The sequence below is a fragment of the Gadus chalcogrammus genome, chromosome 9, assembly GCF_026213295.1.
Source record: "Gadus chalcogrammus isolate NIFS_2021 chromosome 9, NIFS_Gcha_1.0, whole genome shotgun sequence".
NCBI lineage: Eukaryota > Metazoa > Chordata > Actinopteri > Gadiformes > Gadidae > Gadus > Gadus chalcogrammus.
In genome coordinates, this window is record NC_079420.1 from 19341724 (window position 1) to 19367907 (window position 26184).

A 26184-nucleotide genomic window follows, 5' to 3' on the forward strand; every position below is an offset into this window, starting at 1 on the left:
AGTCCTCTGCACAAACACGAGTCAGACACACACACACACACACACACACACACACACACACACACACACACACACACACACACACACACACACACACACTTTTATGCAAATTATCACCAACAATTGACATATCAGGAACACATCAGCAGCAACAATCTTGATTATTTATGAAAATGCCTTAACGTTGCTCCCATAGGGCCCTCAATTAGAACAGTCATCGTATCTAACCTTCATCACATTAGATAAGTGATCACAAATCCTATCTCTGATTGAATGAGTGCAGTTAAGATAAGGCTTGGATAGATATAGGCAGCATAACTTTTTAGTTAGTTTTAGGTAACACAACTGTTTTGATAGGTTTTAGACAACACAACTATATGGATAGGTTGGGGGTCATTGTCAGCTTCTAAGCCTACCTGCTTAGAAACTGACAATGCCTTCGCCATAGTATGATTAGTAGTTTAACGAACGGGAGGGGGCCAGACATATGAGCAATTAGAGCAAATAAAACAATAGCTCTCAATATTCTGGTTCTCAGGCTAGTGAATCACTGTTCTTCAACCGTAAACAACACTGTAGGAATAATTATCAATATTGAATCGGACCATGATAGATAAACGCCGCTCCATCAAGGAATGAACCGTGTCGCCAAACAACCTCCTCAAAAGTTGGATGAGAGATCCAAAGGCAAACGTCGACAAACCTACCTGATAATCACTTTCATAATGTTCAATTAAGAAACGCAGGTCTTATTTGGATGTCAAACTGCTGTGACAATTTAATAAGGGTGAACAAATGCGTGCAATTAATCTTTTGCAGATTCCCCCTTTTTCTCATTTTCTTTCACCTGGTGCTGCAATCCAATTTGATCAACCTGTAACGTTAACGCAAAAGTAATAGTGGTAATGGCAGGAGTACAGCTGTAATACAGCTGTAATACAGCTGTCCAATACTGTCCAATACTTGTCCAATGTTTAATTTGTCCTTGAGAAAGCTAAATATTGCTAATACAGAGTGTGAAGCCTACCCCAATAGTAACTTTAGAGTTAAAGATCCCCTCTTGTCGGTGCAGCTCACGGTTCTGGTGCGTTGCAGGTGTGCTGCGGCCAGGCGATCAATGTTCATTTTGGGATCCTTTCGCCATTAAAACCTGGGCCTCAAACCGAACACAAGGCTCCCAGCACAAACACAGGTTGCTAGGAGACAATTCCTGTGAATCTTTGGATGCTTTTGACCTCGTCAAACATCCACAAGTCAGCAATCCCTGGCTCCACTATAGTTGGTGGCTAAATGTTATTCCTTGGTTATAAAGAAGGCTTTATACACAGACCTTCAGTTACCTTTAAAGTTATTCATTAATAAACAGATTATAATTTTGCGTGTAGAATTAAGAAGTGGCATCTAGCGGAATTGAAGGGGCAAAAATTAGATATTCATAAGTATGTCTTAATTTGAATTGTTTTGTTTTTATGAATTTAAAATAAGCCCTTTAAAGCTACATGGGGAGTGGTTCCCCTTCCCCATAGCACACCATTTTGCACGCCATGTTTTGGGCAATTAGTTGTAGGAAGGAGGTGGTGTGTTGTCCCCATGGCTACGACCCATTTGTATGGAATCATATATGTACAAAATTCAAATGGCAATGCAATTTGCAATTTAATAATGTAATTTGTAAATACGTTATTCAAAGTGTATTTTAAAATGCAAATTGACAATTCCCCAATGAAATTTTGAAAATTGACAAATCCCCAATGAAATTTTGAAAATTATAACAATTAAAATAACATTTTGTCAATTTTTTTTAGTTCCTTTATTCAAATGGTAAAGCTATAGCGTCCCGCGATTGCAATGCACTTCGCCACGCTCCGTGTGTTGCGAAATTCCAATTTGAATCCGCAATTTCCATTTCAATCCGCAATATGCTTTGCAAAAGATTTAGCAAAACGTATCAGCCAATCGCGTCTGGGCGGGAACTACGTCACTTTCTCGGCAGACCAGCTGATCATCACGACCTAGCACACGGCCCTTTCTTTCCAATACCGCGCCCTTATTGTAAATCGCGTTATACGATTTACAATAAGGGCGCGCACCGGTTTGCGCACCCTTCTCCGGTGCGATCCGGTGCAGGCATGTTGGTCGCTGTTTCGGACCCTGCATCCCGCTGCTCCTCTAGAGCTGCGAGGCCTCCCGCAGTAGCTCCGGGACCGTCGTTTCCGCCATTTTCACGTCATTACTATATGCGTCAACCCAGTCAAACCTGGCATAATGCTAGGCATAGAAAAGAATGCCGTTTTGCAAAATCTTTTGCAAAGCGTTTTGCGGATTGAAATATAATTGGAATTTCGCAACAAAAAGGAGCGTGGCGAAGTGCATTGCAATCACAGGGACGCTATAGCTTTTCAATTTGAATAAAGGAACTCGAAAAATTGGACAAAATGTAATTCTATTTTTATTGTTATAACTTTTGCAAATTTAATTGAGGATTTCATTGTCACTTTGCATAGGCTATTAAAAGACACTTTGAATAACGTATTTACAAATCACATTATTAAATTGCACAATGAATTGTCAATTGCATAATGTAATGACTTTTTGAATTGCAAATGTCAAATTGCATTGCCATTAGAATTTTTCTACATGCTTCCATACATTTGTGAGCTATAGTAAGCAAAGTGTACATGTATTGTGCCACACTGTGGTGTTAAACTACTAAGTATCCAAGAAGCATAACCCTCTCTGACAAAAAATAACCACTGGCCAGAGAGAGCCCAACACCTCCATTCAAACCGTGACGGTATGTGTAGGAGACACTTAATTCTCTCTCGGACGTGACTCATATAGTCAGTAAAGACAGGATTATGCGCTGTCCTATCACCAAAATGCCCTATGTATTTAGAGGATTTACAATACAGGCCAAAACGGGGCCACCATTGTTGTTTGAAACCTTATACCGCTAGTTGCTACTAAATTCCTCACACTGGACCGTTAAGATGATAATTGAGAGCCATAGGGCCTAGTGTACTGATTAGGAACTGCAGGGCGATAGAGTCCTAGCGGTAAGTAAAAGTTAAAAAATACTTATTAAACAATTATTGCCCTTTTACTTTTATTTCCTTTGGAATTTTTTAGTTTACATAGGCTAAACCATAATCGTCAACGCGGTTGCATTCGGTTCTGGAGAAGTGAAATCTGTGCATTTTTCCTATATTACAGAATTGATCCATATAGTACACAGTCATACACAGCCTCAATATTTATTTAGAAAGGTTTGATAACATTTTGGATTTCCCATCTTTGGCCCGTACATTCTTGTACCACAAGTTTGCTATTCATAATTTCCAGACATCTACTGGTCTTTTTGTTCTTCAATTCTTTACCCTGAAAAAGAAAGCGAGACACAGCCATACATCAGGGAACACTGTGTGTCATTATTGTACAATTCTTCCGTCCAGCGAAAATCGAATCTTGCTCTGCTGCATCTTTCACAACCAGAATACCCTGGATTTATATGTACCTGGGTGAAGTCCCAGTAGATTCCAATTCTTTTCTGAAGAGATTGGTGGCAGTCGTTCAGGCCAGGCTCATTGTCTTTGTTGCCATCGTCCGTCAAGCAGCGATTAGCATTGTATTTATGGGACTTGATCCCACCAATGTAAAGCTCACCAGTCTCTCGGAAATATGTGTGCTGATGAGAAATTAAAGCAAAGAACAACATTCAGTTTAATCATATACTTCATCCAACATATTAATAGTACGTCCTTTGACTTACTTGAGATGCATAGAAGTGGCAGACATAGGCAATTGGTGTGTGGCCTGGAACTGGACCTTGGTCTAAACACATGTTGGCATCGAGGTTCTTCAGCTAAATATGGGAGAAATATGTTTAACTTGATTCAAATGCTTGATACTGCATTCAGTACGCCTAAGTACTTTGGCCAAAAGAAAAAATAAAGACAAATAAAAGTACTGTTCAAGAGGAATACCTTCTGATACATCATCATAATGATTCTTCCATCAGAGATGATTCAGAATAACTCTATGGGCCCTATCTTGCATTTGGCGCAATTGACTTAATCACTGGTCGTTGCTAGTTTGCAACTGGCGCAGAGCGTTCTTTTCCCTCCTGCGCCACATGTCGGTAAATTAGGGAATGATCTTGCGCCCCAAGGGGCGGTTCGGCGAAAGGAGAAGGCTTGTTCTGGCGCAAACGTTCCCTGGTGCTATTTTGCAGTTTCAGAAACCACTTGCGCAACAAACCAGGAAATACCTGGTTTAAAGTCAGCGGCACGTTGTTCAGATGCTATTTTAAGGGCGCATGCATAATGTTGCTTGTGCACCTCACGCACACACTTTGCTTCTCTCATCTACACACATTCTTGGTAAATTATTTGGGAAAGAACAGCTGATACAGCGGTAATAAGTTGTACTTTTGAATCAATGCATCTGCAAACACCGTACAGCAAACACATATTTTCTTGACACAGACATCGTGTAGATGCCCATCACTTTTAGGATTGATGAGTATTTGATTGTGAGAAAACATTGTTTTGCCGCGAGTGAGTGTTAAAAAGAATGAATGAATGCGGGCGCACGCGTGTGTATGTGTAAAATAATTAATGAATGTGTGCGCTCGTGTGTGCGTCCATCTGTTTAAACACACGCAAACTAAACACGTAACGCATAATACAGTTCATGGCAATGTATATTAACGGGGGGACACATGCTTATTAGGAACACAAGTCGATAACGATAATGCAAGCAATATTGATAAGAAACTATGTTTATAATGTATTGCGTATATCATATTAAATAGAACCACAGTTACCGCATATCATATGTGTATTAAGTTTTCTTTGCCGAAATGTATTTGAGGACTCAGTATTTCTGAAGTTGTGGAAGAAAACCTTATTCCATGTGTGAATTAGGCCATATTATTTGGCCATAAATTGAGCCATTTGAAGTTTGAAATTCATGTCCATCTGTCTCATCGGAGACTGATCGCAGACGCGCTGTCAAAATATCAACTTGTCAGATTCAAATGCGCTCTTGGCTCTTAAAGGGGATCGGAGCTGGCACTCTCATTGGTTTATTGCATGTTACGCCAAAACCACACCTACGGGTAATTAGGCTACTTCAGGCCAACCCTTTTTAGATTTGCGCCGGGCGCAAGAGTCAGTTTTGCGCCGGTAAACTAGAACATCGCCATAGAACCACCCAAAAAGCTACTTGCGCTTGGCGCTTCTCACTTGCGTTTCAGACCATTAAAATAGGGCCCTATAAATCAAAAAATGTCCACATGTTCCACCCTGACCCTGATATAGTTAAGACAACTCACTTTTCCATAGGCCAGGATATCGTCCCAGGTATCCAGCAGTGGATACACATTGTCAAGGTACCACTTGAAAGGTTTACAATTCAGCCTTTTTCTGAGTTCTTTTCTCTCTGACACATCCCCAATGTCAATACCGTGATCCTGCAGAACAAAAAGCGTTTAGTTTGATCACAAGCCTTCATCAGTAAAGCCAAATAATGTGTGTTTCTGTCTTAACCTTAATCAATTCAGCCAAATAGGACATCATTGTAAAGTATTGTTTTGTTTCACCCACATTTCTTCTTAACCAAATCAATAAAAAAAAAGTCTAGAATACACTCGACATTGTGTTGTCTAAATTGGCATGACCTTTTAGGTTATACTTTACCTTGAAGGGCAGATTCCAGGCTAGATTGACATTGTGTTTGTAGTCATCCATCCAAACCTCTGCTACCCTCAAAGCATTCCTTTTCATTGCGATGGAGATGTCTGGCATGTATGGTTTATGGCTTCTCTCAATGTGGGCTATCTTGGAGCATGGGACAACCTCAATACTTCCCCCACATGTCCAAACCTACAAATCAACAAATGGGCATTGTTTCAATTCATCCATTCCCAGTGTGGTGAACCTCAGTAGGGGTTGTGAATGCAACCCCATCTAAGCTCCTCCTCCTGCACCCAGGTGCAGATAAAAGGGCCAAGATGGCTAAAGTCAGCCTCTGTTGGTTTCCTCCTAGGGTGGTGAGTAGGGTCCCCGCTTTCTAATAGTTGTGAGTTCCCATTTGAACTTTTATTAATTAGTGTCTCTTGTTTTTAGGATCCCCTGCTGCTGTTTTGTATGGTTTTAGTTGTTCTGGTTAGCTGTTTTGTTTTGTTTTGGTTCCGTTTGCTATTTTGTTTTGGTTGCTTTGCTTAAGTTTGCTTTTGTGTTATTTTCCCTTTTCTGTTTCATTGTTTGACCTTTGGTTTGCTGGGTTACTTAACCCCTGTTTTGCAGTTTGGTTTGGTTTTGATCCTGTTTTCTTTATTTAGTTATTGTAATAAAATAAACGGTTAATATAGTTATTGTCTCTGCCTCTTTAGTTGTTGAACCTGTGTCCTTATTATTTCTGTAATATCATAGTTTAACTTTCTTTGTTCTATATTTCCTGGGGTGTAATTCCCCAGGTGGCGTTGTCGGTCCCTCTTTAGTTATTTCCCCCTCCCCTCGTTAATATTGACTGTTGCACTGAGCCCCGCCACATCTTGGCGTTGTCGGCAGGATTACTTTCAGGCAGAGACTTGTAGTTTTCATTTTTTTTCCACAACCCAATTGATTTGTACGTAGTTTGTTAAGGTTTATTATTTCTACAAAACAGCAGCAGGTCCTCGAAGGATCCGTGAATTGTACCCTGATAATCTCTTCTCTCTTCCATCATGGAGGAGGAACTCTCCCAGCTAAAAGACTTGATAACGCAGCTTCAAGCTGAGAATCGACAGATGCGTGATGAACGAGAAGGCAACCAGCCAGGGCCCAGTGCGGCATCAACGAGTGCCTCTGCCCCAAGGAACCCAGTAAACGAGAGACTGATTTTTGTACCCAGAGACCGGAAGTGCCCCATGTTTAGGGGTAGAACAGGCCTCAATATTGTTGAGTGGGTTGAAGAGCTTCAGGCTTGTACACGTTCTAGGCGTTTGTCATCAGTTGAGAAAGCAATTTTCATTTATGATCACCTGGAAGGAGAGGCCAGAGAGGAAATTAAATACAGATCTCGGACAGAAAAGGAAGATCCAGACAAGGTCCTAGCTATACTTCAGGAACAGTATGGGTGTACTAGATCATATGTGTCTTTGCAGGAAGATTTCTTTTCTAGGAAGCAACAAGAGGGAGAAACCCTGCAAGAATTTTCACATGCACTAATGAGTCTGATAGAGAAGGTTGTAAAGAAAGCCCCCAATGGTCTACCCAACAAAGATGTATTACTCAGAGATCAATTTGTGGAACATGTGTCTGATTGTACTCTTCGCAGAGAGCTTAAACAATTTGTTCGAGGCCACCCTACTACCACCCTGATAGATGTCCGCAGTGAGGCCATTAGGTGGGAACAGGAGGGAATGCCAGGGGGTGGGAGCGGTAGAAGTCACTCTGTCCCCTCTGTTTTTGGGTTTCAGCACACTGTCCAGGGAGTCAATCCAAGCCACAGCAGGGTGGGTAACCCATCAGGTAGCTCCGAGCTAGGGGAGTTAAAAGAAATCCTTCGGACTCAGCAAGAGCAGCTAAACCAGCTTACCAGAAGTCTTGCAGCCATCACTCATGCCCCTAGACCCCAGTATGATAAGAAAAACCTTATCTGTAGGAGGTGCCAACAGCCTGGTCATTTTGCTAGGGAGTGTAATGGTGCCCATGTAGCTGCGTCATCCAAGCTAGCTACCACAGCAGTACAATCCAGCTCTAGGGATGAGCGCTGTCCACCTAACCAGGGAAACTTTCACCCCCTGAACTGTTGAGCCAAAGTTCAGGTGGGGGCTCTACTTGCTCCAAGTCTCATGTCCATGATCCGGGAAATTTGGTTTCAGCTTGCCCCAATATTATCATAAATATGGGTGGGGTGGAGATTCCATGCCTGGTTGATACAGGGTCAATGGTGTCAACAATAACAGAGTTTCTTTGTAAAGCATTTTGAACCCTGGGGCTCAGAAAAACTCCATTCCTGTAACTGGTTAAGGCTGACTGCTGCTAATGGGATGGCCATACCTTACATAGGATACCTTGAGTTAGATGTGCAGCTTTGTGGCAAAGAAATTGTTAAGCGGGGGGTTTTGGTGGTAAAGGATCCCCAAAACAGTACAGCTACAGTTCCTGGTGTGCTGGGAATGAACATAATTAAGGAATGTTACTTGGAGTTGTTTGTACGGCATGGCCCTGCTCTTTTTAACCTACCTTCTGTGCTGCAGGCTCCCCCCCTAATTCAGCACGCCCTCCAGCAGTGTCACCAAATTCAGGCTACTACCCCTCTGGATTGCTCAGGTCGTGTAAAAGTAAAGGGAGGGAGGGTATGCAGAGTCCCCGGGGGTACCTTGAAAATTGTTGCCGCCTCCTGTTCACAACATTTAGCAAATTATGCCTTATTCGAGCCCCTGAGTAATGGCCTGCCTTCAGGGCTACTAGCCTCCCCAGCACTGGTCCGTGTGAGTAGAGGTACTGTTTACATCCCGATTGTCAATGTAGGGATTCAGGATGTTTTACTCTACCCCAGTGCTGTCCTAGGCACCCTAAGTAATGCCCATCTCGTGAGTTTACCTGCAGGGCTTGAGGAGAGGGAATTAGCAGCCACAGTTTCCTCCCAGACAGTAACTAATGAAGTGCAGGATAAGATTGCTGCAGTTGATCTAACAGCTCTATCAGAGCAGGAGCAAGGTCAGGTCAGAACCTTATTGCACAAGTACAGTGACGTATTTTCTGCAAACGAGGGAGATATAGGCTGCACTAACCTCATTTCTCATGACATTCCTTTAGAGGATGAGGTACCGGTACGCCAAAGATATCGGCGCATCCGCCCTTCAGAGTACGAAGCAGCCAAGGCCCACATCCACCAGCTCCTTGAGGCACGGGTTATTAGAGAAAGTAGTAGCCCCTTTGCTTCCCCCATCGTGCTGGTCAAGAAAAAGGATGGCAGCCTCCGCTTGTGTGTGGACTACCGGCTCTTAAACAGTAAGACCCGCAAGGATGCCTTTCCCTTGCCCCGCATTGAAGAGTCCCTTGACTCCCTGTCAGGAGCCTGCTGGTTCTCCACCCTGGACCTTGCTGCTGGGTACAACCAAGTACCAGTCACTGAAAAGGACAAAATGAAGACTGCATTCTGCACACCCTTTGGGCTGTTTGAGTGGAACCGGATGCCCTTTGGGTTGTGCAATGCCCCAAGTACCTTCCAGAGGTTAATGGAGAGGATCTTTGGAGATCAGCACTGTCAGTCATTGTTGCTTTACCTGGATGATATTGTTGTTTTCTCCTCAACAGTAACAGAGCATGTCGAACGCTTGGAGTCTGTACTAGGCCGCCTGCAGCAAGAAAATCTCAAAGCCAAGTGGGAAAAGTGCTGCTTTTTCAAACCAGAGGTGAGCTACTTGGGGCACATCATATCAAAGGATGGTGTGTCTACTGACCCTGGCAAAATAGACGTTGTTTCAAAGTGGCAGCGACCTAACCATGTGTCAGAGTTGCGTTCCTTCTTGGGTTTTGCAAGCTACTACAGACGCTTCATCGATGGGTTTGCCAAGTTGGCCGCACCCTTGCATCGCCTGGTGGCTGAAATGAATGGCACAAAATCCAGGAGACCATCTAAAGAGAGCCTACTTGTTGCATGGACGGAGGAGTGTGAGCGGAGTTTTGAAGGCCTTAAAAGTAGGTTTGTGAGTGCTCCAGTTCTGGCCTATGCCAACTTCTCCTTGCCTTTCATCCTAGAAGTTGATGCCAGCTACAGTGGGCTCGGGGCTGTGCTCTCCCAAAATCAGGATGGCAGGGTCAGACCTATAGCTTATGCTAGCCGGGGCCTCAGACCTACGGAAAGAAACATGAGTAATTACAGCTCAATGAAATTGGAGTTTCTGGCCCTTAAGTGGGCCCTTACCGAAAAATTCAGAGATTACCTGCTTGGCCAAAAATGCGTGGTGTTCACGGACAATAACCCTCTCAGCCACTTGTCTACAGCCAAGCTAGGTGCTACAGAACAGCGTTGGGCTTCACAACTTGCTGCATTTGATTTCACCATCAAGTACAGGCCTGGTCGAAGTAATCAAAATGCAGATGCACTCTCCCGACAGCACCCACCCAGGGCTACTGACTCTGAACTTGTAGCCTCTGGCAGTCATGTCCCAGAACCACTGAAGCAGTTCTTTAAACCTGATCAGACAATCAGGGCTACCCAGGCCACCATCACTGTTTTCCCCTCTCACTCCCCATCTGATTTATGTATCTTACAGGAAGTTGACCCTGCCATCAAGGAATTCCTGAGGTTTTGGACCCGGAAGAAGGGCCCAGATGCAGCTGAACGGCACCAGACCTCCAAGGAAGTGCTTGGGCTAGTCAGACAGTGGGATCGAATGATGCAAAAAGATGGAGTATTGCATCGCACAGTCTGCCACCCCAAAGCGGGGGATCTCCTTCAATTGGTGCTCCCCATGTCGCTCAAGAATCAGGTCCTTCATCAGCTGCATCAGGAGCATGGGCATCAAGGTGTCGAACGGACAACCGACTTGGTACGGCAGCGGTGCTATTGGCCAGGGATGCACCAGGACATCAAGCAATGGTGTCTGGACTGTGAACGATGTCAGGTAGCCAAAGATACTCATCCTGCTACTCGTACATACATGGGACATCTACTTGCTTCTCGCCCAAATCAGATACTCGCTGTTGACTTCACAACATTGGAGTCATCCAGGAATGGGATGGAGAATGTCCTTGTCATGACGGATGTCTTTTCCAAGTACACTCAAGCAGTCCCAACCCATGACCAAAGGGCTACCACAGTGGCGCAGGTGTTGGTGAATGAGTGGTTCTATAAGTTTGGGGTACCAGGGCGTATTCATTCGGACCAAGGCAGAAACTTTGAGAGCCAACTCATCCAACAGCTCTGTGGTATGTATGGTATAGACAAAAGCCACACCACTCCATACCATCCAGCTGGTAATGGCCAATGTGAGCGTTTCAATCGCACCCTCCACAACCTCCTACGCACCCTTCCTGTTACCAAAAAGAGGGATTGGTCCTGCTACCTCCCACAAGTGACATTCTCATATAACACAACAGCACATCAGTCCACTGGAGAGTCCCCATTTTTTCTGATGTTTGGGCAAGACCCCCAGTTACCTGTTGATTTCCTTTTGGGCAGAGTGCAGGAACCTGTAGCTGGCAGTGCCCATGATTGGATTGTTGAACACCAGTACCGGCTGTGCCATGCATTTGAGGGTGCCACCAAGAATCTCGCGGCTGCGGCTGAGCGACGCAAGAAGAATCATGATCAACATGTGCGGGATCCATCCTTACAAGAAGGAGAGCTGGTCTTCCTTAGAAATGTCGGGCTAAGAGGTCGCCACAAGATTCAGGACATCTGGAGCTCTGTAGTGTACAAGGTGTTGAAGGCCCCATCAGGACAAGGACCAGTGTACTCCATTGCCCCTGTAACTGACCTACATCAGGTAAAACATGTTCATCGTGTATTACTTAAAAGAAAATTGGATCATGTGACTGACTGCCCTTCTAGCGAGCCACTCCAGGAGGTAGAATCGCCTCTTATAGATGGGACTGCACAGGATGGTGAATGGTTCCTACTGGCTCCTTCAGGATTGGACAGCCAACCAAGTCGGCAAACCCAAACCACCCCTCCACAAACTCCACCAGAAGTGCAGGTACCACCTTCTAGCCAACACCAAGCAAGTTATTTACCTGATATAACTGCTGTTTTTCCGGGCACCAGTGAGGCACCCCCCAGAAGGACCAACCGGACCAATGCCGGGACGCACCACAACCTCCACCACCAACCTCAAGCGGCTGGAAGTAGAGCAATAGGGGCTGCTAACTCTCTGATGCCCGTGCTTGGTGGCTGTGTGGTGTTTAGGCCATGGCAGTAAATGTAAATCGTCGGGCCGACGATTAAAAACCCAGGGGGTAGATTGTGGTGAACCTCAGTAGGGGTTGTGAATGCAACCCCATCTAAGCTCCTCCTCCTGCACCCAGGTGCAGATAAAAGGGCCAAGATGGCTAAAGTCAGCCTCTGTTGGTTTCCTCCTAGGGTGGTGAGTAGGGTCCCCGCTTTCTAATAGTTGTGAGTTCCCATTTGAACTTTTATTAATTAGTGTCTCTTGTTTTTAGGATCCCCTGCTGCTGTTTTGTATGGTTTTAGTTGTTCTGGTTAGCTGTTTTGTTTTGTTTTGGTTCCGTTTGCTATTTTGTTTTGGTTGCTTTGCTTAAGTTTGCTTTTGTGTTATTTTCCCTTTTCTGTTTCATTGTTTGACCTTTGGTTTGCTGGGTTACTTAACCCCTGTTTTGCAGTTTGGTTTGGTTTTGATCCTGTTTTCTTTATTTAGTTATTGTAATAAAAGAAACGGTTAATATAGTTATTGTCTCTGCCTCTTTAGTTCTTGAACCTGTGTCCTTATTATTTCTGTAATATCATAGTTTAACTTTCTTTGTTCTATATTTCCTGGGGTGTAATTCCCCAGGTGGCGTTGTCGGTCCCTCTTTAGTTATTTCCCCCTCCCCTCGTTAATATTGACTGTTGCACTGAGCCCCGCCACACCAGCAACATAAGTAAGTTAATCACTTCTAGTCTTTAGACACTTATATCCTAATAACAAAACTTTGGGTATTCCTGTGGTATACTTACACGAATCCCGAGCTCAACATTTTCTCCACCGTATACTTTCATTCCTCCATCAAGAACTCCAATTTCACCAAGATACGCCCGATCTGCGACTAGAATACCCATTACGGAAGGACTCCTTAAAAGGTCAAACAGATGACATGGCTCAACACATCATTGTTTAGGATCGAGGAAATGCAGATATGTTGTTAATGCAGATCAAGAAAAGCAATTATCAGGTGAAACTTACTTTCCAGGCAAGGTGGGGTCATTTAGTTTGTACCAATCAGGCCTAAATCTCTCGTACATGCACCACAAAGCCCAGTCAAATGCATGGGATGCAGGGATGTAATTTACAACCTCAAGATCATAGTAGTTGACTCTGTCAAACACTGGCGACACAATCAGCTTCCGATCTCCTTTAATCTGCGTCAGCAATGGTTCAGCCCTGCAGCACAGAAATAGATTGAGATCCCCATAGAAAAACAAGTTATTGATACAAACCTTAAAAAATATTATTGCTATAATTTTCCAGTGATTTAATTCCCTTTGCCACTGATGTGTTTAAATTGTGTTGTAATTTATACTCCACAGCATAATCAGGGTGTGAATTACGGGGGGGCCATGTCAGCATCTCTGTTTGGACTCAGTGACCTCCTGCTGGTCATTTCGTGTTTTTATCCACCATGTGTCTCTAATTTGTTTCGCCTCTGACTCTGCCTCTTATCTGTACATCCTGCCATTGCCTCTTTCCCGCCATTTCTCCTGCTCACCTGTTCATCGTTGTATTTCTATTGCTGAGCCTACCTGCACCTTAAAGTGCAGGTGGTAGAGAGCTAGGAAGCTTAGGTCTTTTAATGTGTGTAGCAAAATGCTATGTATGTTTTATCAGTCTGTTGTGGCAAGTGCCATTTTCTTTGCAGCCATCAGTTGGGGCAGCGGCATCAGGGCTTGTGACTCTAAAGAGCTTAACAAGCTGATTAGGAGGGCTGCTGTAGTGGCCCTGGAGGTGGTGATGGAGAGATGGATGGTACAGACATTTTTGAGTATTATGGACGATAACACGCATCCCTTGCACAATCTAGTGAGTAAACAAAAGAGTGTTTTCAGTGGGAGGCTACGACAGCTAAACTGCAGAAAGGACAGATTTAGGAATACTTTTTTACCTACTGCAATTGCACTTTATAATAACTCCCCTTTTTAGAAGAATATTAATTTAAACTTTAGCTTGCGCTGCTTATATATTATTTATTATTTATTTTTTGCACCTGTTTATTGCACAGCTGTTTATTTGAACACCTGTATATTTGCACACATTTTGGACTGTTATCTGAGTAACAGCTACTTCTACTTATGCACATGGACCATCCATTCCATTTTTTCTATCGTAGGCTAGGTATTGTGGGTGCATGGTTTTGTTTAGGTGGGATAGGTTTGTATACATGTGTTGTGTATGTATGCTGGCTGCTGGAACACCTACATTTCTCTGCTGAGATGAATAAAGTATATATTATCTTATCTATGTCCTGTGCTGTCAGTGCCTCTTTGTTCTAACATTTGGTCTGAGCTGACCTACTCATTTTACATTGCCCTGTATTCTGCCTGCCTGCCTGCCTTCCTACCTGCCTGTTTGGTTCCTGAATGTTCTTTGTTTTCCGGAATTGAACTCTATCCCGGTTCTGACCGTTGGCTGCCCCTGGACTACTCTTCGGACAGTGACCTGGCTTTTCCTTCTTTGTTTGGATTCTTCCCCTGTTTTAGTCAACAGCGGTACCTGTATTTGTGTTTTTGCATTATTCCTGTGAGACACAGAGTTTGTCTTTTATTGATAGAACCAAAGCCTAGCTCTGCCTCAAATAAATCATTTGACTTGATCTGCTTTTGGGTTTGAATTTCATTCACCCATGACAAGCCAGGGAGTTGCTGAGCGCCCCTGAATGAGAATTGCGCAAACCTGAAAACAAAGGTGACCTTATGTCTGAAATGAAAAGCGAGGCTAGCTGTAACATGGCATTTAAAAATCAAATCATGTATACATATTAATACAAATAATTTAATTAATTTAAACAGGGACATTTCAAGGGAAAATTACAACCGGAAGTGGACAGGCCACCAGATAACTCAGAATCTTTTCGAAGGTCTCTTTTAAAAAGGTTTGACACATTTCCAACTATTCAACTATTATATAAAATATAACAAATTGTTTGGTTGTCAACATTGTGGCAACTGGTAACCCAGATCCTTAAAAAAGGGAATCTTATTTCAAGGATCTAATCCAGTCCGCTTAGATCTAGAATGGGATTTAAAATGTGTATTTCTACAGCGGCTTAATCTACACAGTGTGAATTGGTAACCTCTACAGACCCTTTTTACAGAAAACTAGTGCTGGCCATGTGTGTGTTTGCTGTTCGTAGCCAATTACTGTAAAAGCTTACTGATCCCCCTCCAGCAACATGATGGATCAAAAAGATATGAAGCGAAGGAGAGTGAAACGCCTCATTCACCAAGATGGGTGCTCATCTGCTATCGGACTTTAGAGTATTAATCCAAAATCAGATTGGTGAGTCTACACCAGGGATGGGCAACTTTCATGATAAAGAGGGCCAACATTTTTCATCATCACCAACATTAAGTGCAACAACTCAATGAACTCAAACCCAACAAGCATGATATTCAGTGCAGTTGTAGTAGTAGCAAACTAGACACATGGGTTTGCCTTTGAATTCTATGAACAGATACTCTGCTTCTCCTCTTTCTTGACCGAGTTTTCTGTAACTCGATTTTTGTGTATTTTTTTATTTTTTTTAATTAACTTAAAATGATGTGCGGGACTAACTGAGTGAGGATGCGGGCTCTATGCGCCCCGCAGGCCGCCAGTTGTCCATCCCTGGTCTACACAATTATATCTGTCATATGATGGTAACTTGGTACCCCCTCACCACAGGTCATGGACTTCAATGTGAGCATCCAAGATGGCGACCACGTCAGCCGTGGCGGCCTTCCATCCAGAGATCCTAGCCGTGGTCAGCCCCAGCTGCTCACTGTGTCTCACTCTGGTCATGAGGAGGCCTGGATTCTGGTCCTCAATGGTCTTGATGTACATGTCAAAGTCCTGCTTCAGGTCGTCTGTGGGGGGAGGGGGGTAATCTCTGTTAATAACAGCTATTGATAATACTGCTGAATTAATTATATAATTGCATCGCATTAATAACCTTAGTCAACTATGAGACGACCTGTGTATATATTGCGAAATAAAATTAATGGCAATTGGGAAATAGTTTTGCATGAATCATTTACAGTGGGAGGGTGGATCTTCCTGCCGTAATATATTCCCATAAAAATGTATTGGACAGAATAGTAGTAATGTTGTCTTCCATCTGATAAACCTGTTCAAAAGAGACAAACCATTTCTGCTGTGGTCATCCACCAATATGATTTCTTTCAGCAAGGACTTCGGAGTGCGGTCGATAATACTTCGGATGGCTCTTTTGAGGATTGACAGGGCCTCATCCAGGTAGACAAGAACTACTCCAATGCTGGGCAGATCCTTTGGGTAGGTCTTCATTAAGCATCTAGATTAAAACCACAAACACTTTAAGGAAATGCTGGCACACACACACACACACACACACACACACACACACACACACACACACACACACACACACACACACACACACACACACACACACACACACACACACACACACACACACACACACACACACACACACACACACACACACACAGTGAGAAGAGGAAAAGGTCAACCTTGGGTCCCTGGTCTCTGGAAGAGGTCGATTAAGGGGTATGCGATCGCTGAGAAACACGTTATATCCATACTTCTCAAATAATGCTTGTGCCTCTTTTTGTTCGTCTTCTGACAAATTCTCTCCACCCCAGTTCTGGAACAGGGCAGACTTTGGGAAAAGTTTCTTCCCTTTATATATGGATCCTTGTTTTAGATGGAGGTCTTTTACCAAGTTGTCTGTATGACAAGAGAAAATGTAGGAGTTTGTGATTAGCTGAACAAAGGCAATGAAAGAAAGGTAAGAAAGAATGCCACAGGCATTCACATTCAGCATAGACGTACATATTTGATATGCTGTAATGCAGACAGCGTTGACAGTTAGCTGTGAAATATGGGTGATGATGCTAGCCCCTCTGCTCCACCGAAGCCGCTGCTAATTTCCATGACTGTTCCATTTGGCTGTATCACTAACCTCCACACCTTGTTGGCTTAAAGGCCCAGTGTGAAGAATATACGGGCATCAAGTGTTGACTCAATACCCCACCTGTACTGTACTAGCTCTTATTGTGAAAGGTGCCTGTATATCCGGTACCCTTAAATTGTTCAAGTGATGAAGGAAACAATTATAAGTTATACAAGGTTATTTGCTGCGTGTGTGTGGGGGGGTAATTACTGGTCTTAGTAACAGTGATGAAATGGCATAGATCAGCCGTTCTCAATCTGTGGTACGCGTGCGCCCTCTAGTGGTACGCGGAGTATTAACGATTTTTTGAAACAATTTTTTGAAGTTGAAGCAAACGTTAAAAAAATAATTTGCATGTACCCATCATATGCAATGATCTTAAACCTGAATTGACTAACTGCTGTGACGATGAGTAGGGGAAGCAAAAATGGTGCAAAATCGTCATGTGAAGTCTGCCATCAGAGGCCAGACATTTTTGGACTTTTGGTTGCAGCGACGCAGCGAATATCCTGCTCTTTCAGACAAGGCTGTGCGCTTTCTCATTCCATTTGCAACCACGTATTTGTGCGAGAAAGGCTTCTCTTCCCTCGCCGTCATTAAGACTAAATATAGAAGCAGTCAGTAGTGAAGTTGTAAAAAAAAGCCAGGGGGGATGGTGGATTTTAACTTTTAGTGACAGATAATTTGTGCTGATGACAGCGCATATGGTGGGAGACCAACGGTGTGATAATTATTATTATTATTATTATTATTATTATTATTATATATTTTTGGGGATAAAATAAGAGCGATGACTACTGTCATGTCATCGCTCTTATTTTATCCCCAAAAACGCAGCTGATCGGACGCATCACACGATTCGGAGGCATGCATCACATTTAAGGATTTTAAAAACTGATTCTTGTTCTTATTTTTTCAAAAATGCATTCGGCAGAGAAGGGAGACTATCGTTGCTCACGGGTTGGAATGAAAGGGAGAAAAGGGGACAGAGTTGCCTGCGGAAGCGATGTCTTAGATGCAGAGAATGCTTCACGCTACCTGTGTCAGTTTCGTACGGTGTGGAATGAGAGCTTGTGAAGGCACTATTGCGCAAGTACGCCTGCGTGCTTGCGCAATAGCATACTGCCCGAGAATGCAGTATCGCTGTCAAATCTGTCCCTGGGAAAAGTAACGTTGCCTGCGCCGAATTGAAAAAGGAAACCGCTATAATGAAATTGCGGTAATATTTCCACTTTAATTGATAAAATAACGGGATGGGAAGGGGGATGGCTGTTTCAGAAGGGGGATGATTTTGATCATTTTAATTCCAAAGGGGGATGCCATCCCCCCTCAACTCGAGTGCTGGAAGCAGGTTGGGTGAACCAAGTCTGAGGCAAAAGCTAACCTCAATCGACCCAGACATCACATCTCACTAAGCATGATAGGCCCAGGAGCAAGGTACGTTTTATTACTCTGTTTTCTGGGAATAATTGACGCAAGCAGAAACCAGAAAACAAGCCGTTTTTTCGTTTTTTCGTTTTGACAAGAAAACGAAAATCTAAATTTCAGTTCGTTTATTCGTTTTTTGGTTTTTTACTGAGCGAAACGAATTTACCACTCAATATCTGGTTTCCGCCGGTGGGCGGGTCCTCTTATTGGCTAGCGTGCTTCATTGGCCTGTGCTCTTCATAATAAAAGTTCTTCCGTTTGATAATGTCGACAAAAATATTACTGTATTATAGACACTAGCAGACACAGAGGACCACACCACCCACAGTCAAGACTGACACGGCTTCAAATAACAATAATAGTATTCATAATCATTTGAAAATGAGAATTTATGAAGTTATGATGACTTCAGTGCAGTTGATATTTAGCCACAGTTAATACATGCAGAGCAGACCTGTGAACGCTGGCTGCTGATTTCCTCGCAGCCTGAGAGTTATGAGGAATACAAGTGATCACAACACATTTCTGACAGCTGAAAATTGCGCATTTGTTGACCTTTATCCATTTCAAGTAAACAAATTATTTTTTCTTGTTGAAAGATATTTTATATTGTTTTCATATTATTATTTACTGATGGTGTTTATGCGAGTGCGTGTTATATTGAAAGCGAGGCTGGGTGTGCCTATGAATATAGGCTACAGTGATTTTTTTAAGGTGCTGTACATCATATTGTCTACTCTGTACAGTACAGTGACAGGGAGTGTTAAGTAACCTACTTCATTCAATATCGAATAGGCTACTGTAGCCTACACTATGTACAAATGGTTTTGCTCATGGCAGTTGTGACAGTCATTTTAACGTGTCAGCAGGCAAGCTTCACTCATTCCAGGATGCATTATGCGTTGTCCTATAGCCTACTTGGAACATGTTTTGGAATGGATCTATAGTAGTGTATAGAAATTTGCTCATAACAGGCCAGCTGGAATACAAAGCAAACTCTTTGTATTCCAGCTGTTTTTTTTGTGATGTTTTATGATGTTTCAATGTTGCGTTGGTAATGTGTTAGACAGCTTAGATGTTCTTAGATGTTTTGTTAACCTGATTCCTATCCCACTCTGTTTAAGTAAAAGTGTGCTACTGCTGCAAAATCTCTTTGCTTTTGTTTTTTTCTTTTCTTTAATGTGTTTGGAAATGACTTTCAATGATGTTAACTAGATCTCATAACTGGCCTAAACACATACAAATTTGTATGTACCCTATACCGTTTGACTATAAGACCTCTATAAGAATCTCTATTCATGTAGTCAGTCAATGATCAAACTAGTAGCATGAATATGAATTACAGTCCAAGCGGGTTAGGCAAGGCAAAGCAATTTATTTTTATAGCCCGTTTTTACAAACAGTTTGTCTCAAAGGGCTTTACATAGCATGAGCTTCATAACAACATCCTCTTCCCTTAAACCCTCACATCGACTGAGTAAAAACTCCCAGGAAAACCAAGGGGAAAAATTGCAGTTGGTTCAGACTGGGGGTGGAGCTGTGGAGAATATATGGAAACACAGAGAGACTGCGAGACGCCAAGGCCAAACTACAAGGTGCGAAAGGTGAGGGGGGGGGGGGGGGGGGTCTGCCTCTCTGACCCATGGGGAGAGCTGGTTCCACAGTAAAGGAGCCCAGTAACTGAAAGCTCTACTTCCCAGTCTGTTTTTAGAGATACTGGGAGTCACTAACAGACCTGCATTCTGGGAGCCAATAAAAACCTTTGATAAGTCATAATAAAAATAATGACTCATTATTGTGCATTTAAAGATGTATATTATTACATTGCAGCATTATTTGGGGATGACAATACAAGACTTCCATGAATGTGCATTTGAAGGAGAGTTTGCTTTGTATTCCAGCTGGCAAATTTCTATAGGCTACTATAGATCCATTTCAAAACACGTTCCAAGTAGGCTATATGACAAAGCATAATACATCCTGGAATGAGTGAAGCTTGCCTGCTGACATGTTAAAATGACTGCCACAACTGCCATGAGCAAAGAGCAAAACCATGTGTGCATAGTGTAGGCTACAGTAGATGTACATTATGCCATGAGCAAAGAGCAAAACCATTTGTACATAGTGTAGGCTAAGCCTAATCAATATTGAATGAAGTAGGTTACTGTACACTCTTTGTCACTGTACCGAGTAGTCAATATGTTTTGCTTGTACAACTGCCATGAGCAAAGAGCAAAACCATTTGTAAATAGTGTAGGCTACAGTAGCCTATTCAATATTGAATGAAGTAGGTTACTGTACACTCTTTGTCACTGTACAGAGTAGTCAATATGATTTGCTTGTACAGCACCTTAAAAAACTCACTGTAGCCTATATTCATAGGCACACCCAGCCTCGCTTTCAATATAACACACACTCGCATTCTGTAATCACTGTCAGTAAATAATAATATGAAAACAATATAAAATATCTTCCAGCAAGAAAAAATTATCTGTTTACTGTAAATGGATAAAGGTCAACAGATGCGCAATGCAGGGCTCTCCATTTTTGAAGTTCAGAGTGAGATTTTGTTGGCGGGGGGGGGGGGGGGGGGGGGGGGGGGGGGTATATTACAGTTTTTTCCTATCGTTTTCGGTCATGTACCCATACTATGGTCACTTTTCCCTATCACTTAACACAGTGGGCTTTAGAGACACACACCTCTGCATATCTGTTAACCTTTGGTGCAAAATGCACTACAACAACCACACCACAAACAATGCTGCCATAACTTAACACATGTTTCCTCTCAGAACACTATGACCTAAAAAACACTAACATCTTGAAGCATTGCCAATTGCATATATAAAATGTTGCTGTGTCCTCCAGTTTGGCATAGATTTCCTGTAGTGTTGCATTGAAAAAAAGAGAAAAAACACAGACAAACACTTCTTTGGACTACAGTAATAAAGTTTATAATATTACAGTATGACAATCCAAGCCAAGTATCTGCTGACAGTGTTCATATGTTGGTTTACCTCCCACAAAAGATGTCACAATTGAGTGTGGTAAATGTACTGTAATTGTAAATACAGTAAATACTGTAAGTGTTTTATGAGAAACTGAGAATAACAATTTTCAGTTTTTGCAATGCAAATTACATACAGTAAGTACGTAATATATGATCCAGAAACAAATCACAAACACAACAGTCAGAATGCTGTAAATACTGTATAGTACCTGTTAGTTTGTGTGAAAACCCTCACGATTGATGCCACCGTTGATCTTGGCAAGTTCGGCTGAACCCTCAGACCAGCTTCCCTCATGGACAGACCATGATTGATTACATGTTCGATGACAGTTGCTCTGATACAACTGTCCTTGCTGCTGCTGCTCCTCTCCCTCTCCCTCTTCCTTTACCTCTCCCTCTCCCTCTACCTCTTCCTCTTCCTCTTCCTCTTCCTCCTACTCCACCTTCACCTCCACCTCCACCTTCACCTTCACCTCCACCTCCACCTTCACCTTCACGTTCACCTCCACCCTGTTCCTCTTCCTCTTCCTCTGCCTCTTCCTCCGGCTCTGCGTCTTGCTCTTGCTCTTGCTGCATCCATTTTCCTATACCAACTACGTAAAGAAGTCCAAAGCAAATGCCAAAGAAGGCCCTTTTTCAACGAGGCACAAATTACATGTAAAACACCTGAGTAGGTCTTTAGCTGAGTAGGTCTTTAGCTGAAATGACCACCAGGTGTTTTGCATTGCAAAACGTATCCTCTGTGTTTTGTACAGATCATTGTATGTAGTGTTGCTTTTACGTAAAAAAAGTAATTCCATGCTAATTCACCAAGAACTATGGTGCACAGGGGGAAAAAAATCTAAATTACTGTAAAATAAAATAAATAAACTATAAACTAAATATTTTTTCTTATTCAAGCATGTAACTTAATTTGTCTGTCCAAATGCAGCATCTTTCCATCTACAGTGATCTAAATTACTGTTTTGAACAGAAAGTTCACTGTTTTGAACAGAGTATCTAAACATTGGTAAAATATGCTGTAGTTCCACAGCGTATTGCCGGTAGTGAACATTGACTGGGGCAGGTATCCATGAAATTTGGAAGAAGGCGTCATTGCCAGCATTTGTATCTTAGCATAGGGGCAAGTAACCACAGTTTGGTTCACATGGTCTACTGGTATGCTCACTGTGTGAAGTGTTTGGGAATGTGAACATGGTTTAGGTAAATTGCCTAAAACGCATTATTGGCCCTTAAAAGGATATTGGCCAAAGCAACACCAGTAGAGCCATATACTTTTCCCTGAACTTTTAAACGTTGCAAACGTGCAAAACATACATTATATTTATGTGGCATTCAGTCCAATGCTTAAAAATATATCTGTGGCATTCAGTAGGCCAATGCTGTGGTAAAGTGTGCGTAAAGTATGAGTATGAATATTTGATGGAGTATGAGTAAGTGTTTCCTTCTGTTACATAGATAGAACTTTATCAATCCCCTGCAGGAGAATGGAGAAATGTGTTAATGTTTGTCCCTATAAAACTATAAAACTAAACCCTATAAAACTAAAAAAAAAAATACAAAACATGGCGGTAACTCTAAAGTCAACCCGTCCAATCTGAAGGATTTACTTAACCACTCCCCCTACTCACTTCCACCAATGCAAATTAAGCGAACAGAACTGAGTAGGGGAGGGCGTAGCCCAACTAGTTTGTGACAGACCCAGAGGAACGCAACGCAAATTAAATGTGAACATGTATTGAGGCTTTAATAAAATCCCGGACGATTTTGAAATTTCACCCGGACGCATTTGATTCCTACCCTTCCACTGTTAAATAGCGGCGCAAGTTGTGTGGCGTGTGAATGGGTTGAATTGCGTGCGTCTCACGGAGAGCCCTGCGCAATGTTCAGCTGTCAGAAATGTGTTGTAATCACTTGTATTCCTCATAGCTCTCAGGCTGTGAGGAAATCAGCAGCCCGCGATCGCAGCTCCTTTGATGTGAACGCGCACAGAGCGCATAGTTCAGAGCCGGACAATCATGTCGTAGTAAAGCCCTCAGGTCTACTCTGCATGTATTAACTGTGGCTAAACATCAACTGCACTGAAGTCATCATAACTTCATAAGTTGTCATTTTCAAATGATTATGAATACTATTATTGTTATTTGAAGCCGTGTCAGTCTTGACTGTGGGTGGTGTGGTCCTCTGTGTCTGCTAGTGTCTATAATACAGTAATATTTTTGTCGACATTATCAAACGGAAGAACTTTTATTATGAAGCGCACAGGGCAATGAAGCACGCTAGCCAATAAGAGGACCCGCCCACCGGCGGAAACCAGATATTGAGTGGTAAATTCGTTTCGCTCAGTAAGAACCAAAAAACGAATAAACGAACTGAAATTTAGATTTTCGTTTTCTTGTCAAAACGAAAAAACGAAAAAACGGCTTGTTTTCTGGTTTCTGCTTGCGTCAATTATTCCCAGAAAACAGAGTAATAAAACGTACCTTGCTCGCCCAGAGTCGCCATTATCAATTTATTTTTTATTCTTAATTTTCAATGTGTGCCTGAGTACATTCTCCTCGAAACCTAAACATAGTTTATATTCTGACTTATGTCACTTACTGCAGTATTTTTTTTAATACTGAATATGTTGTTTTTCTATGATACACTTGTTCTTACTCATGATAGTTTGATTACAGTGTTTTCGCAGTACACATGATGTCTCTCTTTGCTGTGCATGATTAATGCTGCAATTGCTTATAACAGGATTGTTTGACTCCAGTATTTAAATATTCATGTGCAATTCTTTGAATGATTTGATGCAGTACAATTTACCTCACATGATTGGTTGACTGCAGTTGTTAAAATTAATATTCAGTGATGTGAATGCTTTAATGCAGTATACTTGTTAATAACCTCACTAGATTGACTGGTATGTTAAAAGCCAGATGATATCCCCATTTGATGGGTAGCCCCCTTGAAGCAGTTGTTCAATTGTTAGTATTATCCCGTTGCAAGTGTTTAAATACAATGCATGAGTTATAGACAGTTGGTTGCTTCAGTCAAGTAAAGTTATGTGAATAATAAATCGTATTCTTAAAATTAATGCCTTCTGTGTAAACTCTATGTAGTTATAGGCCTACGCAATTTATTTTAATTCCGGTGGTACTTGGAGAGCCAAATCATTTCTAAGGTGGTACTCATGGTAAAAAGTTTGAGAACCACTGGCATAGATAACTATATTGTGGATCAAAAAATAAATGTTTCCAAGTTAAATGCAAAAAAAGTGGCAGGGGTTAAATGCATTTTTTTGTTGGATTAACACCTAAATACATTACATCCATAAAAAGACCAAACTATGTGTGTTAACACAAACTGTTTTTGAAGGAGAAATTTCTGAGACGTTTTTTGCTCAATTGGCATTCCATACAAATCAAACGCGTAGAATAATGATTAAAACCTTCAATGTGCTGAAGTGATAAGGATATAGCTACAACATATAATCCACAAAAACAACGTGCACATCACACCATCCTTAAATTTCATAATGCCACTTTTTTTCCACCCCATACAAAATGCTACCATCGCCACTGGCTATATATATGTAAAGTGTCCACTTACACAGATCTTTAACACTTTGCTCAATTCCAGGGCTGCCATGTCCAAATGATTCAATTGTACCATCTCGGTTAATAAATGATGGAACTATGTAATATATAGAACATATTCCAGCCAGTATCAGGAGGAAGCGCTTTATCCACACAACCTTCATTGTGACTTGAACAGTGGCCAAATACAGTCTTCATTCAACCTAACCAACAGGCTGGTTTTGTCCGGTGGTGAACTGATCAAACACATTTAAAGAACGCCCCATGTTATGACAACAGTCCTCTTTGTCAGAATCAGAATCAGAAAGGATTTAATTGCCAAGAAGGATTTTACACCAACCAGGAATTTGGCTTGGTGATCAAGGTGCATACATTAAGACAATAACAATGAACAATGAAGAAGAGATATATATATATATATATATATAACACCATATAAACAAGCAGGAACATAAGCAATCAATTAAAAAAGGATCAAATAGAATAAATAAATTAAAAACTAAAGTAAAGATACAAGAATTTAAGAATTGTCTTGTTATGTTTATCCGATTATAGCAGGCCGATCCTATCATTTAAATTTACATTTACATTTACTGAGAATGGCAGGGAGCTCGTTCCACCACTGAGGTCCCAAAACCGAGAAAAGTTGTGACTTTGCTGATCGACCTTTGCTAGCACTTAGCGATGGCGGTACCAGACGTCCAGCTTAGGTAGTTGTGCGGAGAGATCGAGCTGGGGTGTGTGGCTTTACCAATGCTTGGAGGTAAGCAGGGGAAGTTCCATCGTCTTTAATTTGATGCAAGCTACTACAGGGAGCCAGTGGAGGTCTCGGAAGAGGGGGGTCACATGGGAGAACTTTGGTAGGTTGAACACGAGGCGCGCTGCCGCATTCTGGATGCGCTGCAAAGGTTTAATCGCAGAAGCAGGAGTTCGTTGCAGTAGTCGAGGCGGGAGATGACCAGTGATTGGACTAGAAGCTGAGCTGCTTCACTTGTGAGGAAGGGCCGGATTCTGCGGATGTTGTAAAGTGCAAATCTGCAGGTCCTGACTGTCCTTACCCAAGTCCTGAGTGTCAGCGCTACACTTTTTTTAACATATGTGAAATTGAATGAAATTGTACTTTTTAGATGTTGAATAAAGATTTTCGATTTCTTTAATGTAAATTTCTTGGAAAAAATAGGTCATGAAGTAAACATTTCTGAAATAAACGACTGAATTCACATTGCATTTTAACACATTTAACTTAATAAGACCAGGTTAAAACAGCAATTGCAGGTATTTTCAAGCATGGTTATTT

General features: G+C 42.1%; 1 protein-coding gene across 4 annotated transcripts in view; it reads right to left on the reverse strand.

Moving 5' to 3' along the window:
* Positions 1-2628: 2628 nt before the first annotated feature.
* The window catches only part of LOC130388972 (probable polypeptide N-acetylgalactosaminyltransferase 8), a 42146-nt gene continuing 18590 nt past the window's right edge, over positions 2629-26184 (reverse strand). The window contains exons 1-11 of one of the 4 annotated variants that reach the window (XM_056598612.1): positions 24901-25301; positions 16492-16636; positions 16054-16220; positions 15588-15774; positions 12899-13096; positions 12673-12787; positions 5700-5885; positions 5336-5473; positions 3770-3862; positions 3515-3685; positions 2629-3378 (exon numbers count right to left, since the gene is read on the reverse strand). In XM_056598612.1, coding sequence (XP_056454587.1) covers positions 3259-3378; positions 3515-3685; positions 3770-3862; positions 5336-5473; positions 5700-5885; positions 12673-12787; positions 12899-13096; positions 15588-15774; positions 16054-16220; positions 16492-16636; positions 24901-25051 — 1671 coding nt within the window. In that variant the 5' untranslated portion in view covers positions 25052-25301 and the 3' untranslated portion in view covers positions 2629-3258. Of the gene's footprint in view, positions 3379-3514; positions 3686-3769; positions 3863-5335; positions 5474-5699; positions 5886-12672; positions 12788-12898; positions 13097-15587; positions 15775-16053; positions 16221-16419; positions 16637-24900; positions 25302-26184 lie in introns of those variants that run through there. The other 3 variants (XM_056598611.1, XM_056598609.1, XM_056598610.1) reach the window with 3 other exon arrangements.